The 17,799-nt window shown below is 60.3% G+C and overlaps 2 protein-coding genes and 1 long non-coding RNA gene across 3 annotated transcripts; 1 reads left to right on the top strand and 2 right to left on the bottom strand.

Annotated features, from left to right (window-relative positions):
• Nucleotides 1–1,144: 1,144 nt before the first annotated feature.
• Nucleotides 1,145–6,366, bottom strand: LAT (linker for activation of T cells). The gene is given in 13 exon segments (XM_045072486.1): nucleotides 1,145–2,328; nucleotides 2,458–2,553; nucleotides 2,672–2,734; nucleotides 2,858–2,920; nucleotides 4,160–4,254; nucleotides 4,338–4,404; nucleotides 4,407–4,450; nucleotides 4,452–4,512; nucleotides 4,607–4,659; nucleotides 4,807–4,894; nucleotides 5,155–5,189; nucleotides 5,297–5,324; nucleotides 5,475–6,366. Coding segments are annotated over 12 exon segments (780 nt in total). The 5' UTR covers nucleotides 5,569–6,366; the 3' UTR covers nucleotides 1,145–2,328; nucleotides 2,458–2,464.
• Nucleotides 6,367–6,483: 117 nt separating this feature from the next.
• SPNS1 (sphingolipid transporter 1 (putative)) lies at nucleotides 6,484–14,248 on the bottom strand. The gene is made up of 12 exons (XM_004773997.2): nucleotides 13,652–14,248; nucleotides 13,488–13,553; nucleotides 11,768–11,904; nucleotides 10,468–10,619; nucleotides 10,281–10,347; nucleotides 9,321–9,466; nucleotides 8,869–9,024; nucleotides 8,407–8,596; nucleotides 7,967–8,032; nucleotides 7,611–7,709; nucleotides 7,110–7,281; nucleotides 6,484–6,827 (listed from the first exon to the last, which is right to left on the bottom strand). The coding sequence occupies exons 1-12, from the start codon at nucleotides 13,890–13,892 to the stop codon at nucleotides 6,733–6,735; spliced, it is 1,587 nt and encodes a 528-aa protein (XP_004774054.1). The 5' UTR covers nucleotides 13,893–14,248; the 3' UTR covers nucleotides 6,484–6,732.
• On the top strand, nucleotides 11,158–13,657 carry LOC123389840. The gene is made up of 3 exons (XR_006604475.1): nucleotides 11,158–11,490; nucleotides 12,434–12,534; nucleotides 12,913–13,657. It is a non-coding gene; the product is annotated as an uncharacterized LOC123389840 (long non-coding RNA).
• Nucleotides 14,249–17,799: the final 3,551 nt, after the last annotated feature.

Here is a 17,799-nt window from a genome sequence, read left to right as displayed (position 1 = left end):
AACTTGGTATTCCTCATCCCTTTGCCAACCTTGCGTTCACGTGTATCCCCGAACCATATAGACCTATTTTCGTGCTTTCAACTTTATATAAATAAAACACCTTGCTTTGCTTTTCTCACTCCATATTCTCTCGGTGATGTCCATCCTCCTGATAGGAGCTGCCCCAGTGGGCTCATTTTTACCTGCTGGGAGCATTTGCCCGTAGTGTGACGGGGCTACAAGAGCTCGACCCGCTCTCCAGGTGAAGGCCTCCATCTGCCATCACCATCGCCATCGCCAGGCTGCCCCCGCCTCTGGTATCCGCCCCCTTAGGCTGAGGGCTATTTGCTCAGGATTTTTACCCAGGAATCTGCTAGGTAAAGGGACACACCATCTTCAGCCTTTACTGATGTTGCTAGATTGTTCTCCGAGGTGTTTATACCAACATACTTTTTTTTTTTTTACGATTTTATTTATTTATTTCTCAGAGAGAGAGTTAGCGCGCGAGCAAGCACAGCAGACAGGGCAGCAGGCAGGGCAGCAGGCAGAGGCAGAGGGAGAAGCAGGCTTCCTGCCAAGCTAGGAGCCCGATGCGGGACTCGATCCCAGAATACTGGGATCATGACCTGAGCCACAGGCAGCTGCTTAACCCACTGAGCCACCCAGGCGTCCCCAACATACCTTTCTGATAAAGCTTCCTCAGCCCAGGCACAAAGGTGCCCCTTTCCTCGTCTGTTTCCTCCAAATAAACTCTGCCTGCTGACGTCGGCCTGTCCGCGCTCTCCCCGGGCCTCCCCTCCCCCACTTCTCCGAGCGGGCCTCTTACACGCCTCCCTCGGACAACAGCCAGAGCAAGGACGTTGGCAGCAGAACTCCAGAGGCCAACAGCTGCGGATAGAACCCCCGGTTTGCCGCTTCGGCTGCGTGCCTTTGGGCAAGTCACTTCTCCTCGCTGGGCTCGGTTCCCCAACTGCGAGTGGCGACACCCCCAGTGAGCCAGCCACAGGGGAAGGTCAGTGATTAAATGAGATAAGCGTGGAAACATGGCAGGTGCTTGAAGATAACTTGTTACTGTTGCCTTTGAAGGCCCCAGAGGAGGCCGAGAACTGTGTGCATCACTCTGGGCTACTTTGCCATATGCAAGAGAAACCCCAAGTCAAGCCGGTTGAAGATAATTGGGAATTTATTGGCCCACATAACTGGGAAGCTGGAGGGGGGCATCTCGCTTCAGGTGTTACAGGATCCAGGAACTTGGACGCCAGCAGGAAGCTGGTCCTGTCCATTTCTGGGCCAGTCTGTCCCTCACACCACCTTCCTTCTCAGGCGGCTCTCCGAGTAGGGGCTCGAGGAATGTGTGCTTCCAGTTTCCCAACTGCCATGAACAAGAACAGCTTCGCCTTCCAGATTGATTCTTCCTACTGGCATCCCAGGGCCAATCCTCAGCGGCCCAGGTTGGGTTTCATGCCCGGACCAGAGCCAGTCACAGTGACCGAGTCAGCCACCAGAAGCTGCTCCGAGTGTGGTTCTCAGAACGGGGCTGTCAGAAGCCCTCGGTAGCTTCTTTGAAATGCAGACTGGCCAGACCTCCAAGGGAATCATCTGCACACCAAGGTCTGAAAAGGCTGCTCGGCACGTTACCTTTCAGCTGCCCCGCAGTCTAGTCTACCCATTGCTTTAAAGATGGATGAACAGGGGGCCGAGGGGACGTGGTCTTGCTCTAGGCGTCCACTTCGCACCCAGGGCTCCCCAGGCCCTGCCCCCCACCATCCCAGACATCATCGGCCGCAGCCATGGACTGTCTCATGGGGGCCGTACTGAAGCCCAGAAGTGGCCGCCTGGTTTGGACTTGCCTCGCGCCCACGTGCCAGAGCCGTGTCTCTGCCGACATTCGGTGGCTCCCAGGACTGGGTCGGGACCGTCCCGAGCGTGGCGGCCCCAGAGTGGGGGGGATGGAGACCCTCCCCCCAGACACACACATGGGCTTGTGCGCGCGCGCGCACACACACACACACACACGCTCCCACATGGCCCCCTCACGCGGACTCCCACCCACTGGGCCCCCCAAACTCAAGAGCGCTACAGACCACGTCAGCCTTTATTCTCCTGCAGAACAGGGCCGGGGCCGGGGTGGTTCATTCTCAGGCTACGTCAGAAGGTGCAGTGCTGGGGGCACACAGGCTGTACCCCAAAGTGATAATAAGTTAGGGGGGAGACTCTCAGACTGATCTCAGGCTGGCATCAGGGCGGGGTGCCATGCAGGGTCCCCATCCAGAGCCCTGCCGGCTGCCCAGCTCAGTGGGGGTGGGGGGCTCTCGGCGAGGCTGGTTCCAGGTCGGGCTTGGCCTCACGCTGAAACAACAAGGCAGGAGGGGGAAGGTTTGTGAAGTCGGGAGGTCAGCAGGGGTCGGAGGGGTCCCTGAAGGAGTCAGAGGATCGGGCTGGGGGGGAGGGGCAGGGCGGGCTGGGGGGGCCTCTCACCAGACCCTCAGTTAAGGCCCTGCAGATTCTCATAATCTGGAGCTCCCTCTTCCTCTTCTTCGTCCTCATCCTCCACCTTCTGGGAGCTCAGGACAGCTGGGAGGGGTCGGAGGGAGGTCTTGAGCTCACAGACCCCCTGTCCCCCCTCCCCAGGCGGGCTCCCTGAGCTTCGGCCGCCCCCTCCACCCCCACCCCTCCCCAGCCCCCCACACACCAGGTTCGGTCCTAGCCATGGGCGGCAGCTCCTGGGACACGTTCACATACTCCCGGCTCCCATCTGCAGGGGGCAGAGCAGAAGCGGGGGATGGCCCCGTGGAGGGCGAGTGAGCACGACACTCCGAAAGAGGGCCACAGCGAGTGAAGGACAGAAAGGGGGCCCCCCTGGGCACTGGCCACTCACCCAGAGACGCGTCTGCACTCTCCTCGCTCTCAGGAACATTCACATAATCCTCCCCGGACTCCACTGCAGGAGAAGCAGGGCCCCCCGGGCACCGTCACCCAGAGCCCTGCGCCCAGACCCCCCCATGGCGTCCCAGCGGGCCAGCCCCAGAGCCCTACCCGCTGATTCCAGAGGCTGCCCCACTGCCAGCCCTGGGCTGGGGGCGCCCACAAAGGCCTTGGTGACAGCGAGAAGTAGGGCAACCTGGCCAGAGATGATGAGAGGGAGTGGAACCCTGGGAGCAGCCAGACGACAGACCCTGGCATGTCCCCCAAGCTGGGGACAGGGACAGACAGCCTACACTCTGGGTGGCACCGTGTGCACACAACACTCAGGGCCATGCTGAGTCCGAGGTGTTGTTCCCCGTGGGTCTCATCAGCCAGACCTGCCCTGACCCCCACTCTCATCTCGGTGTCTTCCGGCACCTGTCACCACCAGCGCCATCTTGTCCTTTTATGCGGACTCATTTCTCCACGAGGCCGTGGACTAGGCGGGCTTTGGAGCCAGAGGTTCAAACCCAGCTCTGGCACTAACAGTCGTGTAGCCTCACACGAGGCACCTAACCTCTCTGGGTCTTGGGGTTCTCATCGGTAAAAGAGGCTGAGCGACGGCACCCGCCTCCCAGGGCTGTTGTGAGAACTAAAGCAGAGGATATTGAAATGAGGCCTGTCCTCCAACAAGCGCGTCTGGTAAATAAAGAATCCCTCCTGTCGCACAGCTGGGACAACCGAGGCACAGGAGGGGAAGAACTGGGCCCAACAGCACCCGGGAATCATGGGATTTAATAAGCTAACGCATGAAACACTCTTAGGAGGGCAGGCAGTAGGCCCCGAGTTAGCTCTCACCCTGACATGAGAGGTTTCCAGTAAGTATGGGGCGGGGGGGGGGGTGATGATGAACCTCTGAATGACAAGAAGAGCTAGCACAGATGGCGAGCTGGCCGGAGGACGAGGAGTGACAGAAAACCGGACATGGAAGGCAGCCCCTAACAGGCAGCACGAGACCAACACGAAGGGAGAAAAGCAGCTCAAAGGAAACTGAAATGATGCCGGAAACAGAAGAGAACTTCCCAACTGCCCCCTCACCCCCCAGACCAGCTCTAATCAATCTCCTTAGAGAGTTACAAGATGACACAGCCTCCGTGAAACCAGACGGCAGACTACGGGGAAGGAATGCCAGAGACCAAGAAAGAGCTTCCAGGCAGAAATCACGGGAGAGGGACGCGCCGGGGGCCGCAGCCCAGAGTCACGAGGCCCAACTCACTGGAGAAGGCGCTGTCTCGGAGGCCGGGGTTGCTGGTCACAGGAGCCAGTGGGACAGTGGTGCTGGTGGCCGGCGTGCTGTCGGGAAGCACCTCCCTGAGGGGAAGTCAGGGGAGGGGGAGGCGGATGAGCGAGGACCCCCAGGGCCACGGCCCCCAAGCCCCCACCTGGCCACTCACAAGTAGCCCTCGTTGGGATAGTCCTCCTCCTCCTCCTCGTCGTCGTCCTCACAGACGGGTGCTGGGGTAGCGACACAGCGGTCAGCAGGGCCCAGGCCGGGCGCCAGCCTCCCGGCGAGCAGGGCACCCGGGGCCCCAGACGTACCCTCGTTCTCATAACTTGCCACACTGTTGGCTTTGGAGAGAGAGCGAGAGGGAAGCGGAGTTGGCTCAGACAGGCTCTGTCCTCTGCCCGGCCCCAGCCCTCTGGGCTCGAGCCTCACACTCACCACCATCTGAGTCCTGCCGGGAAGACGGCACGCGGGGCGGCTGTGGGGACCTCCTGGGAGTCAAAGGTCAGAGGTCATGCTGGGATGGGGCTCCGGGGGGCAAGAGGGGTTGTAACCGGGAAAGGGACCCCCCCCACCCCGCCCCAGTCTCCAGAGCTGAGGGGGTAGAGGGAGGATTCAGAAGAGGGGGTGCTACCTACGGGATAGGGAGCAGGTCCGGCTGGCTCAGAGGTGGGTAGGAGGTCACAGGCCCATAGGAGGCAGCTGATGGCCAGGGCACGACTGTGGCTGAGGACACATGAGACCAAGCTCAAGGAATGGGTCCGGAATGTTGCCCCTGTCCTCATGGAGTCCCTGATGGACAGACTCACCCTGGGACCCCTCCCATGCCCTGGACAGGCCTGATGACACCCCTGTCCTTCCCTGTCCCCAGCTCCAGTCAAGGCCATGTGGGCAGCCACTGGGACCTGAATAAAGGCACACGCTCTCTCACATGCCAGGGGACCCTGTCCCCTACGCCCAAGGGAAGGGACCCCCCAGGTACTCACGAGGTCGTTTGAGCACGATGCTACTTGGGGTCAAGCTGGCAGGAGAGACAGGGCTTGGTCAGGGGCAGGAGAGGCCCCCACTCCCAACCCCAAGGCCACACGGGGCAGGGAGGGGCCCATAAGGGGCCCACGGGCAACTCACCTGTCAGAGGCCGCCGTGTCATAAGAGCCTGGGGAAGAGAAGTCAGTGAGGCAGGAAGAGGGGGGTCGGGGGGGAGAGGGGGTGAAGCAGGGCAGAAGAAGGGACGGTCAGGGTGGCGTGAGGGGCCAAGGAGAGCCGGGGATCCCTGCAGGGGCATCACCGGGTGGCCCCCACTCACCTGGCAGCTCCCGGCAGCGCACGCACAGGGCCACGACCAGGAGAGGCAGCAGGACGAGGCCCAGCACGTAGGGGATGAGGACCACGGCCTCCATCTGCAGCGGACGGCGCGCACTAGGCCCGGCTGCCCGCCGCACACCCTCGAGGGCTGAGCTGCCACGGGGTGAGGGCTGGGCCAGCAGGGGTGCGGGAGCTGAGTGGGCACCAGCCTGGAAGCCTGAGCGCCCGCAGCTATGCCTTCCTTGGGCCCGTCGCTGGGCCCCCTCCCCTTGTTAGGCGGCGTGGGGGGCGTCCGCACTGGCTGGAGGAAGCCCCGTGATCCCCAGGCCCTCCGGCCAGGCTCTGGGCCGGAGTGTGGGGCGCCGGTCCCCCCTGCGCAGCCGCTGCGCCCCAGCCCTACCTGCCACTCGGCTAGGCGCCTGCTTCTCTCAGCGCCTGCCCGCCTGCGGCAGGAAGCTGTGGTGAGCCCCAAGTGAGGGCAGGAAATCATCAGGCTCTGCCTGGCTGCACCGCCCCCTTCCCACCCCCACCCAGCCAGTGGGGACGGGGAGGAAGAGGCCTGAAGAGCCACCCCTCCACCCCGGGGCCCTCAAGAGGGGTCTGCTGGCCTCTGGGACAAGGAGCAGCAACTCCTACCAGAAGGAAGGCAAGACTCTTACAGGCCAGGCAAGAGCCACAGCCTCCGTAGCTATGGCTGGAGGGGCCAGCCGGGAGGGAGGCCCTGCCTCTGGGAGTTCTGAGGGGCACGGGGCAAAGCCCACCCCACCTTGCCCTGGTTGGCCTGCCAAGAGGGGCGGGCTCTCGGGGAACCAGGGGCGTGACTCACGGTCACACAGAGCCAGCTCACTCCATACCCTTGTTCGCCCAGCCCAGGAGGGCAGGGTCAGCCGGAGGTCCCACTGGAGCAAGCCCATGGCCGCCGGAGTCTTGGAGCTAGGGAGGGGGCATGCCCTGCCGTCTAGCAGTCAGAGGCCAGTAACATCCAGAGAGACTCAAGCAGGCACTCGGGGTCTGGATACAAATTTTATTCAGTTACAAATAGCACCAAGCCCCTGGGGCCGCTCCTAGGGAGGGGAACCCCCCCCTCCCGGACCCGCCACCCCTTGCCCTTGGCTACTGCCGATGTAGTACGTGGGAGCTGGAACGTGGCCCAAGGCCACTCTTAGAAGCTGGGCCGGACCGAAGCTTTGGGCCCGGGCTCCTCCTGGGGCGGGCCTGGGTCAGCCGCGGTCGGTGCGCAGGCGGCAAGCCACAGCCCCTCAGATGAGCACACTGGACACGGGGACCCGGGTGGAGCGGCCTCGCTGGGGTACCACAATGCGGTCGTCTGTGGGCCCTGTCTCACGCAGCAGACCTGCCGGGGGCGGGGGGGGCGGTCAGAGCCAGGGCTGGATGGACAGAAAGACGCAAAGCCAGGGAGGGGGACCGAGAGGCAGCGGAAAGTAGACGGGGCAGCAGAGCCGTGGGCACCGCGGGACGTCAGCTGGGTGGACAGGGGGACCCGAAGCTGAACGGGGCAAGGCTCGTGGGCTGAGAGAAGCCGGGGACACGGGCTGGGACAGACAGACGGACGAGCCGGTAGCATCGTGAAGCTGGGCGAGGCGCCACGGGTGGACGAAGGGAAGCCCCCACTGACCCTGCACGTGCAGCTGGGCCCGCCGGCGGTCCCCCTCGATGAAGATGGCCGTGCCCAGGAAGGCAGCCCCGCCCAGAGCCCCAACGAAGGCGCAGAGCATGAGCGAGAACTGCAGGGCCCGGAACTCGGACAAGAAGGAAGGCGGCCAGCTCCGGCGGAGGCGGTCGGAGATCTGCAGGGAGACAAGGGAAGGACAGCCAGGAGGGTTGGTCCCGGAGAGGGAGCCCCGAACTCCAGAAGAACAAAGTCGTCGGGGCCAGCAGAGAGGGGTGGTCTGGAAGACCCGGGAAAGCCCCGTGGCCTCCCTGTGGAACGGGAACGTGCAAGGCCGAAATGCCACCCGCCCGGCTGACGGTCCAAGATGAGGGGGGCCTGGCACAGAGCAGACACTTCACTGGGCTCAGCCGCTGGAAGTCAGCCCCAGCTTAGGCCGACAGCCAGTGCCAGAAACATGGCATCTCCCGAACCGCACCCCAGGTGCAGCCGAGAGGCAGTGCTCACCAGGCCAATGAGGTAGGGGCTCCCGGCATCACCCAGCAGGTGGGACAGCACAATCTGGAAGGCCTCAGCAGTGGAACGTCGTGTGGGAATCACCACGTACTGGGGGAGAAGGGGCAGAGCGCAAGGACATGGCCAAGGCTGAGCCCAGGCTGAGCCCAGAAGGAACCGCAGCTCAGGGGTGTGAGTGGGCTACAGGCTCAGACTACAGGCCCATGTGGGGCTGACTCTGAAGTCGGTCTGGGTTTGAGTTTTGAAAAAGGGGTAAAAGCTATAATGGAGGCAGGTGAGGCCTCCTGCCCCTCGCTCCGTGCTCCCACCCGCCTCTGGGCTAACCCTGAAGTGACCGACCTACTCACCAACAGAATGTCAGCTACAATGGCCCAGTTCATGGACAGCAGTGTCTCTCCAATAAAGATGAAAATCTGGGGAATTGAAGGGGGAGACGGGGGAGGGGGGAAGGGGCGTTGTCTCATCACAAGAAGCGCCAACATCCGGAGGGTATACTGTGTACAGACCCACCGGTGGACTCATTTAATTTAATCCTCAGAACAGCCCCGTGAGACCAAGCTATTATTCCTGTTTGACAGATGATGAAACAGCACAGAGAGGTGAACTCGCTTTCCAAACGTCACACAGCTGGGAAGAGCCAGAGCTGAGATTCGAAACCAAGCCTCTGGTTCAAGCTGTCTTCAAACCACTATACTGGTTGACCCCCGCCCGCCCCCTGGGCACCCCGGTCCCGCCCCAGTGCACCCCAGACCCAGAACACCCCCTTTGATGGCCGCTGGCTACTCACATAGGTGGCCACGATGCTACCACGGGCACAGGCAAGGGACAGGAAGAGGAAGGGCGCAGAGCCCAAGAGGCCAGCAGCGCAGACCAGTGGGTCAGCCCGGGGGTTGGAACGGCGGAGGCGGCGGCTGGTCTCCACACCCAGGCCCACACCCAGGACCCCGGTCAGGCAGGTGATGAGCCCAAAGATGAGGCTGGGGGCAGGGGAAGGGGCATGGGGGCCAGTCCGCCTTGCCCCACCCCCGCGGCCTGGGGAAGAAGAGGGTCCCTCCCAGCCGCCCACACGACTCAGGTCCGTCCGGGACCCCCCGGGTCGTAGAGCTACGAGAGGATGGTATCAGCCCATCGCCTATTTCCCAGCCCAGGAAACTGCACTGGGAGAGGAAGTAGCCCGAGTCTGAACCAGTGACTCTCCACTCCATCCCCTGCTGCCCGCAGGCCACCTAGGGTCGCCCCCATCTGGTACCTGTCAGAGGAAGAGCAGGAGTCTCCAGGAAGGCAGGGCGGGGTCTCCCCCAAGACCACACGGGAACGCAGCAAGAACGCAGGAGCCCAAAGAGCCAGGGAGCCGGTGACAAAGGCCACAGCAGTGAAGCCAAGGGAAGAGAGGATGAAACTAGGACTGCGGACATTTGGGAGGAAGGAAGTCAGGCCCCACGGAGGGGTCAGGGCTCTCTCCCTCCCGGGCTTACTTTAGTAAGGTCAGGACGCTGGGTAGGGAAGCCGTCTTGGCCTCCGGATCTGGGCCTGTAATTCAAACAGCTGCCACCAGGGGGAAGTGGTGACCGGGTGCCTGGCCCTGAGGGCCCCCCCAGCCAGGCAGAAAACAGAGACCACACTCAAGTAAATCTCCAACTGGACAGCAGCCCTCCTGCCCCCGGGAACTCAGATGTTGGGCTAGAATGGAACTAAACTCACTTTCGTGCCAGAGCCCTCAGATCTGCCCACCAGGAGGTGGGGCTGAGGGGCGGGGAGTCCGAGTGGCGCTCCACGGCTCCCCTTGGGGGCTCGCGTACCACCAGGAACAGCAGCAGAACAGCCACCACCCCTAGACCTGGAGTCACCTGGGGAAAGAGCAGACTTCAGGACAGGCACAGACAGGGACACGCTGAACCCCTGGGGCCAGGAGGAAGTGAGGGTGTACAAAGACAATTCGGGCCCCAAGGCCTCAAACCCCCAGCAGCCGTCTGCTCGCGGGCAGGCTCTGAGCCTGCGTTCCGAGGGAGCGGCAAATGCCACCGAGGGCCCCTGTTTCCGCAAGCCTAACTGCTCCCTCTTTGGTAACAGCACCCTAATTTCCTTTTGGGAAACTACTCCCCCCCACTTCTCTTAATCCATGTGGTTCAAACAGGGTGGGGCTCGTGACCCAGACTGGGCCGACAAGAGGCATCTTAACCTCCCTGGCCTCCGTGATTGATTCAATGGCAGGCACGTGACCCACGTTCACCTAACCAGACACCATCCAGGACTATTGCTCAAGGATCCAGGGTGCCGAAGTCTCTAAACGGGAAGATAAGCGCGTGGAGCTTTCACTGGCTTGAGAACGACACTGACACAGAGCAAAGTAAAGCGGAGAAAAAGGGTGTCTGAATTCCTGGGAAGGAGCGGGAGTCCTGGATCCAGCGTCACCAGAAGCTCACCCTGGGACTCTCCATTACAAAAGCCACCGGCTTTGGTCTTCCAGGGCGCCTGTTGCCGGCAACCGGAGTTCTGTTTAGCACGTGGCTTCGTGGTGAGGGCAGCCAGGCTCCCTATACAGGCTTGGCAGAGTAGCCACTGCCTTAAAGGGGAGGGGGTGGGGAGGCTGGTGTCTGAAGGCAGGAAAGGGAGAATGCATGGGAACGCTGCTGACCTTCCCCAGGCTGTGCCCACGCTCACCCGCAGAGCCCAGTGCCAGTCCCCGGCCACATCCTTCACTTTGGAGCCTGCAATGTAACCCAGACCACTGGGGAAAGGGGACGGGAGACAAGAGCGGACGGCCGGTCAGTCCGGCCCCACGCCAGGTCCTCTGGCCTCCCGCGCCCATCCCCCCACCAGACCCCCACGAGCCCTGAGCCCCGCTCACCTGCCCACAGGGATGGCAAAATAGAACACGCTGAGCATGCGGCTCCGCTGGTCTGCCACGAAGAGGTCGGCGATGAGGGTGGGCGCAATGGTGGAGTAACTGGCTTCCCCAACCCCCACCAGGCCCCGGGTCAGGAGGAGCAGCCAGAATCGCTGGGAAACGAAACATGGGGAAGTGGCACCCCACCCTGCAGCCGGCCTCCCGGCCTCCCTCCCCAGCCAGCTCTGGAGAGGCGAGGCACGGCTGGCGGGAGAGGCCTGAACTTGACAGACCTGAGCTTGAATCCTGGCTCCACTACTTCCTAGCTGTGACTTTGGGAAAGCAACTTAACCTCTCTGAGCCTCAGACTCCTCATCTGCAAAAGGGGGAAAATAATAGCTTGCTCACATAACCATCACCAGGATGGGACAGTCTAAGCTTTATTTAGTGCGGCGCGCCCGGCGGAGGCGCGATGAATCTTGACTTCTACCGCCCAAGACACCCCCCGGTGAGTAAGGGTCTCAGGCAGAGATTTATTTGTGCACCAAAGACACCTGAGGTTAAAGGACAGGGTAGGATCTGGCCAAGCAGAGTACATAGTGCCTGGTACACAGTGTCCTTAACCTGGGGCTAAGGACAGACTTCCAGGGCAGAGAGTGAGAACAAACAGAGGGGCTTTCAAAGGAGCAAAGAAGCAACAGCCAGGGAGGCAGGAGGAAAACCGGGAGGACTGGCATCCCTGAAGCCAGAAGAGAGTTTCCAGAAGGAAGTGGGTCAGTGGAGCCAGAGGCTCCCGGGGGATCTAGCAAGAACAGGATTAGGAAGTAGGAGCCACATTTAGCAACCAAAAGGTCACTGTTGACTGTGGCAATGGAGCGGTGGGGGCACGCTGGCAGGCAGGGTTCCACGGTGAGTGGGAGGAGAGGAAGTGCCAGCAAAGTGAGAGCCTCTCCCCGACTGCTCCTTCACCCAGACTGCCGCTGGGTCAAGGGGCCTTGTGGGAAGTCCGGGGAGGAAGGAGAAGTGGGAGACCAGACGGTCCAGGTGAGTTCTTTCCCGTGTGCAGAACTGGAGTGCGGAGGTGTGGTGTGGAGGGGGTCAATAATGGTGGGGGAAAGAGGGTGATGGACAGAAGAATGTTCTAGAAGAACAAAGGAGAGGTGGGCAGATTAACTCAGGCAAGCAGGGGATATACTATGGCATGGGCCCAGGGAAGAGCAGAAGTTTCCCAGGCCCCGTCTTCAATGATTCCCAAGAGCAGCAGCCAAGACCGATGGGTAGTAGGGGGGCACCGGAAGCAGGAGCCAGCATGGGGTCTCACCTCTCTGGGGATGAAGGACGACCCCAGTGTCACCAGGGACCAGAAGGCAATGCCCCCGCACATCAGATACTTCCGATTGTACCTGTCACCCAGGTAGCCAAACACAGGTGCCAACACCATGTAACTGGAGATGAACACTGAGGGGAAGCAGAGAGTCACCGCCCGGCCCCAGGACCCCTCGCCCACCCTGACCCCAGCTCAGGGAGGCCAAGGGGGCCAGGATTAACTCCCAACCCTGAAACAACCAGAGCTCTGGCCAGAGAAGTCCAGCCCGTCTTCAGCATCTTTCAAACCTTCCATTGTGGAATGAACGGCCCAGCTAACCCATCACTTCCTCCCACCCAGCCAAGAGCAAAATGCAGACTCTGTACGCTGGCTCGCCCACCAGGCACTATCTTAGCTAGCCTCCCTACCTCTCCCACCTGGTGCTCCTCCACTCCCCCTTCTCTGCATCCCAAAGGCCCCACTGCCAAGCCCAATATCGTCCTAGGACTTCTGATGCCCACTGTCGTCCCCAGTGGGGACATTTCTCCTCGCACCTGAGCATCACAGAACCTTCAGCTCGGATACCGTCCCGGCCCCCACATGTCCAATCTCTCTTTATCGCAATTACCCGGTTCTCTTTACAAAATACTCCTACTGAAAATCATCTCATTCTTCGTTTAGGTTAAGGACTGGTGCCATCATTCCCAGTACAATGCCAGCTCCATGAAGACAAGGGCCTTGCCGGTACCGGCCGTGGCTGTATTTCCCCCACATACAAACAGGTGCTTGGTAACCGTGTGTTGAATGAGAAAAGTGAATGGCGCTGACAAAGACCTGTTTCTCCTCTAACTCAACACCTTCTGAAAGCTTTGCAGACCTTGACCTGTAGATTGCTCTCATTCCTCTAGACTTTGCCTTGAATACCTCGTGGTGCTTTTTCTGGCCTCGGGCAGAGCAAAGAACCCTTCAAGATCTTTCAAATTCCTCTCCTCTTGCTTGTTGTGTGACTCCAGGCAAGCCTTCTCTAAGCCTCAGTTCCTCTATAAAAATGTGGACAGGACCATCTACATTTTCTGTGAAGTAATAATGACACCGACTCTTGGGCGGATGGGAGGATTAGACGGGCCAAGTTATGTGCGTGTTATCACTTCTTCTTCCAGGGCAAGTGCTCAGAAATGTCCAAGAAACGAATGAAGGAAAAAAGGAAGGAAAAGAGGATTCGGCCTCGGTTTTGCCTCTTCCGTAAATCCCAAGGCAAGGTTCTGAACAAATAAAACTCAACTCTCCCCACTCCAGACACCCCCCTTCTTCCATTACTTATTGGGGGCCTTCCAGGCTCTGGACACCGTAGCACACGTTTTATAAGCATTAACCTGCCTATAACCCTCACATCAGCCCTACCAGGTGCTCTGGGTTAGGACTAGTTCCACCTCCCCCACAAGAAAGGTGAGGCTTAGAGAGATGGAGGGCCTTGCCTGGCATCCCACCGAGGACGCGGAAAGCTGAGATTTAAAACCAGGTCTGTCTTGCCCATTACACTCAGCTGACTGCCATTCAGAATGTGGTACCCTAGCTAACTGAGGACGGCCCAAAGCAGAATAAGGGCCCTCTTCCCCCCTCCACTAAGTCTGACCGCTCGGCCTCTACTAATGAGGCCCAGGCATGCTGGCTCACAGCCCCATATGGGGGAGAAAAGGAAGAAAAGCTCCCGCGCCCGAAGGGGACCTGCACTCACCGGTCTGGATGAGGCCAGAGCTGCTGTCTCCGATGCTGAAGAACTGCTCAATGTCCGGAAGGACGCCTGGGAAGAAGACTCGGGATGGGCTCGGCGAGGCAGCCGTGGCTCCAGAGCCTCCCCAGCCCTGTGCCCTCGTGGGACGCCCTCCCCGAAGTCAGTACCCGCCACGGTGAAGCGGTCCATGTAGTTGAGAAGGTTGATGTAGCACAGCACGGCCACGACGAGAGCCGAGCGACGCGGAGACAAGCCGGTGATGCGCTGCAGCCCCTCCCGGTCCGCGACCCCGGGATCCTCGGACTTGGAGCTCCCCAGGGACCCCGGTAACCCCGGGGTGCCGGGCGCCGGCCCGTCGTCCGTGTCATCCGCCTGGCTGAGGAAGGGCGCGGGGTCGGGCCCGGACATGGTCCCCGGGGGCCTCGCCCGCCCGCGCTCCGGCTCCTACCGACGATCCCACCTGCGAGGGGAGGAGGCTGGAGAGAGGGGGACGGAGGGGAGCCCGGCGAGGGCGCTGCGCCCAGACCCCCGCGGGCGCTGGCCCGGGAGCACGCAGCACGCCTGGGATGGAGCCCGGGCCCTGCCCGTCATGCCGCCCCGTCCCGGCAGGCACCGCGCGCGGCGAGTGACGCCGGCGACAGAGCGGGAGGGAGCGCCGCCCCCACGCCTGCCCTGCGGGACGCCTCCCCTCGCCCCCGGCGGGACCCCGCTGCGGTCGCGGCCGCTCAGCCCCGGCGCCGCACCGCGGCCGCCGCCATGTTGCCCTGCGGCCGGTCACGTGACGCCGCAGCCGCGGAGGCCGACGGCGCCCGGAGCCGGCCCTGGGCACGTGACCGCCGCCGGCGCCGTCACGTGACGGCCGGGCGGTCGCCTGGGCAACCGGGGCGGGTCCCGGCCGGGCCCGCGACGCCCTCGGGGCCTCCGCGCTCCTCCGCCGCTCCCGCGGGGGCGCCGCTCGTCGGAGGTCGGGCGAGAGGACGGCGGCGGCGAAGGTGCTGAAGTCGCGGGTCTCCGGAAACTGGAGCAAACCGAGTCCGGCGTGGGCCTCCGACGCGCTCGGGCGTGCAGCGGATGGACGCGGCACAGCGGCCTCGGGGCCGGCCCCGTCCCGTGCGTCGGGCCCCGTCCCTGTGCGGCCGGCCCCGTCCCGTGCGACCGGCCCCGTCCCTGTGCGGCCGGCCCCCCGAGCTGACCGCCCGCCAGAGCTTCCCCGGGGACGCGGAAGGCTCCCGGACCCTGCGGTGCGCCTCACCTCCAGCCGAGCCCGAAGCCCTGGCGCCCTCTGGGGGTCTCCTCCGGGATTCTCCTGGCTGCGGGTGTAGACTCCGAGACCCCAGACCCGAGCCCTGGCACCAAAGAATAGCTTGGGGTGGTCCTTGAGTGCCCCCCAGCTCCGGTCTCCAAGCTACAGTCGGAACCGTACACTCCAGCTGCGATGAATACGCTTCCGGGGCGCCCGGGGGGCTCAGCGGGTTAAAGCCTCTGCCTTCGGCTCCGGTCGTGATCCCGGGGTCCTGGGATCGAGCCCCGCCATGGGGCTCCCTGCTCTGCGGAGAAGCCTGCTTCTCCCTCTCCCTTTTCTGCTCCCCCTGCCTGTGCTCTCCCCCCCTCAAGTAAATAAGCAAAATCCTTTTTCAAAAAGATTTTTTTAAGAGACTTTTTTAAAGGATTTTATTTATTTGAGGGGCTCCTGGGTGGCTCAGTGGGTTAAACCTCTGCCTTCGCCTCGATTCACGACCTCGGAGTGCTGGGATCAACCCCGAACGGGGCTCTCTGCTTAGCCTGCTTCCCCGTCTCTCACTCTGCCAGCCTCTCTGCCTACTTGTGATCTCTCTCTTTCTGTCAAATAAATAAATAGTCTTTAAAAAGAAAAATAATTTCACTTAAAAATTTTATTTATTTGAGGGGCGCCTGGGTGGCTCAGTGGGTTAAAGCCTCTGCCTTCGGCTCAGGTCATGATCCCAGGGTCCTCGGATCGAGCCCCGCATCGGGCTCTCTGCTCAGCGGGGAGCCTGCTTCCTCCTCTCTCTCTCTCTGCCTGCCTCTCTGCCTACTTGTGATCTCTGTCTGTCAAATAAATAAAATCTTTAAAAATTTATTTATTTGAAAGAGAGCTACCCAGCACGAGCGACGGGGGTGGGGGATAGCAGGAGAAGCAGGTTCCCCACCACCAGGGTGTCCCATGTACGACATGATTCCAGGACCCTGGGATCATGACCTGAGCTGAAAGCAGACGTTTGACTGAGCCACCCAGGTGCCCAAAAGACCTCTCTTCCAAGCAAATTTCTAAACCCTTCTACTGAAATTACTGAGTCGCATGGGGAGAGCATGGGGTCCCCAAGAGGTCTTATCAGAAGCCATTTAAGTCATGAATACCCCCTCATTGGCATCACCCCAGAAGATATTTCATGTTTGATAAACTTGAGCCTGGCCTTCCCCGAGGGTCTAAGGGAAGGAGGCCGAGAACTTCAGATCACAGTCTAGTCCCTGAATTTCCTCAACAAAAGATTACTGAGCATCTACTATGTGACTGGCATCATGCTAGGTGTCAGGCAAAGCAGATTTAGTCCCTACCCTCAGGAGGCTTATCTGGAGGAGACGGATATCCATACACATGTAAAATAGCACCTGTGAAAAAGAAAACACAAGCTACAGTCTGAGAAAATATTTGCAAAGTTGTGGCTCAGTCATTAAGCATCTGCCTTGGGCTCAGGTCTTGCCAGGGCCCTGGAATCAAGCCCGGCATCAGGGTTCCTGTTCATGGAGAAGCCTGCTTCTCCCTCTCCCCCTGCTTGTGTTTCTTCTCTCGCAAATAAAAATAAAATCTTAAAAACAAAAAAAAATAAAAAGATAAAAAAGAAATATGGGCAGCACCTGGGTGGCTCAGTTGTTAAGGGTCTGCCTCTGCCCGAGTCATGATCTCAGGGTCCTAGGATAAGCCCCACCGCAGCCTCCTGGCCAGCAGGGGGTCTTCTTCTCCCTCTGCTCCTCCCCGCCCCCCCCCCCGCTCAGACACACACACTCTCTCTCTCTCAAATAAATAAATCTTTAAAAAATCAAAATAAACTCAGACTTGCATTTGAGAAGATCCCTTTGGGTGCACTGTACTTGGATGACCTGACCTGTCAGGCACTGGACTAGGCTGCGGGCAGCAGCTTGCTCCAGGGTGGGATGGAGAGGGGGAAGGGAGCCGCTCATCTGGGGCAGCTGAGTTGGGTGGGCAATGGGGCAGATATGGGGGTTAAGAGGCATCTGACACCAAGCTGGGGATTCTGGAGAACAAGATCACAGTATTTGTTTCCAAGGAGCTTACAGTCTAGCAGGGGAGGCAGAGACCAATGCATGGAAGAGTGTGCTAAGCCAGCCCCTGGTCCCGGGCTGAGCTGGGACGCACACAAGAGAACATGACCAGTGCCACGGGGGGACCTCACAGAAGGAATGACAAGGGTCGGGAGACGGGAAGCTGTGAAGCTATCGGGAAAAAACAACTGCACCTTGTGGTCAGCGACCTGATCGCAACACCTGGGAGCTCGTTGGAAATGCAGCGTCTCGGGCCCCATGGCTTAATGCTAACCACACGTGTGCATTTCACAAGCTCCCGGGCTCAAGGGTTCAAGTATGAGAAGCGCTGCCCTCATCATAGGTCAGGCGCACCCGGTCTTCCATCTGGCTCTGCATTGGGTGCCAGTGAGGTCTGGGGCGGCTTCCCTGCTCTGAACTTCCTTTTCTCTTCTGGGGAATGGGAGTAATACCACCACCGACCTTGCAGGCGCTTGAAGGATGAATGAGATCATGAAAAGTACCGAGGTTGGTGATGTGGCACCGAGTGTGCCCACTCTAGCTTTGAAAGTTTGTTTCTAATTAGGAGAGATTTGTTTGTTTGCTCTGTTTTGTTTTGTTTTCAGGAGAGTTTAAAAAGACCACCCAGTGAGGCTCCTGGCTGGCTCAGTCCATGGGGCATGCGACTCTTGATCTTGGGCTGTGAATTCAAGCCCCACATTGCGTACAGAGAAGACTTAAAAATAAACTCTTTGGAAGGGCGCCCGGGTGGCCCAGTTGGCTAAGTGTCTGCTTTTGGCTCAGGTCATAATCTCTGGATCAGGCTCCCTGCTCAGTGAGAAGTCTGCTTCTCCTTCTCCCTCTGTCTGCAACCCTGACCCCAGCTTGTGCACTCTCTCTCAAATAATAAAATCTTTAAAAATAAATAAAAATTTAAAACGAAATAAAAAATACCACCTGCCAAGTGATCCTTTGATCAAAAGGATGAATAATTTTCTCATCATAGAAGACACACAAATTCTTTCACAATGAGTGG

This window comes from Mustela putorius, unplaced genomic scaffold (assembly GCF_011764305.1).
Source record: "Mustela putorius furo isolate JIRA1106 unplaced genomic scaffold, ASM1176430v1.1 tig00004039_pilon_pilon_pilon, whole genome shotgun sequence".
NCBI classification, from domain to species: Eukaryota; Metazoa; Chordata; class Mammalia; order Carnivora; family Mustelidae; genus Mustela; species Mustela putorius.
The sequence above is the reverse complement of the archived record's forward strand: the minus strand, read 5'-3'. Positions and strand labels throughout refer to the sequence as shown.

Bases quoted from the DNA above. Each gene is read 5' to 3' on its own strand.
- SPNS1 (XM_004773997.2), bottom strand. From the start codon at position 13,892: ATGTCCGGGCCCGACCCCGCGCCCTTCCTCAGCCAGGCGGATGACACG. The intron at 10,620-11,767 runs GTGAGACCCCAT...TTCGTTTCCCAG, and splicing joins CGTCCTTCATCCCCAGAGAG to CGATTCTGGCTGCTCCTCCT. The intron at 8,597-8,868 runs GTACCAGATGGG...CCCTGCCCCCAG, and splicing joins TCCTGCTCTTCCTCTGACAG to CCTCATCTTTGGGCTCATCA.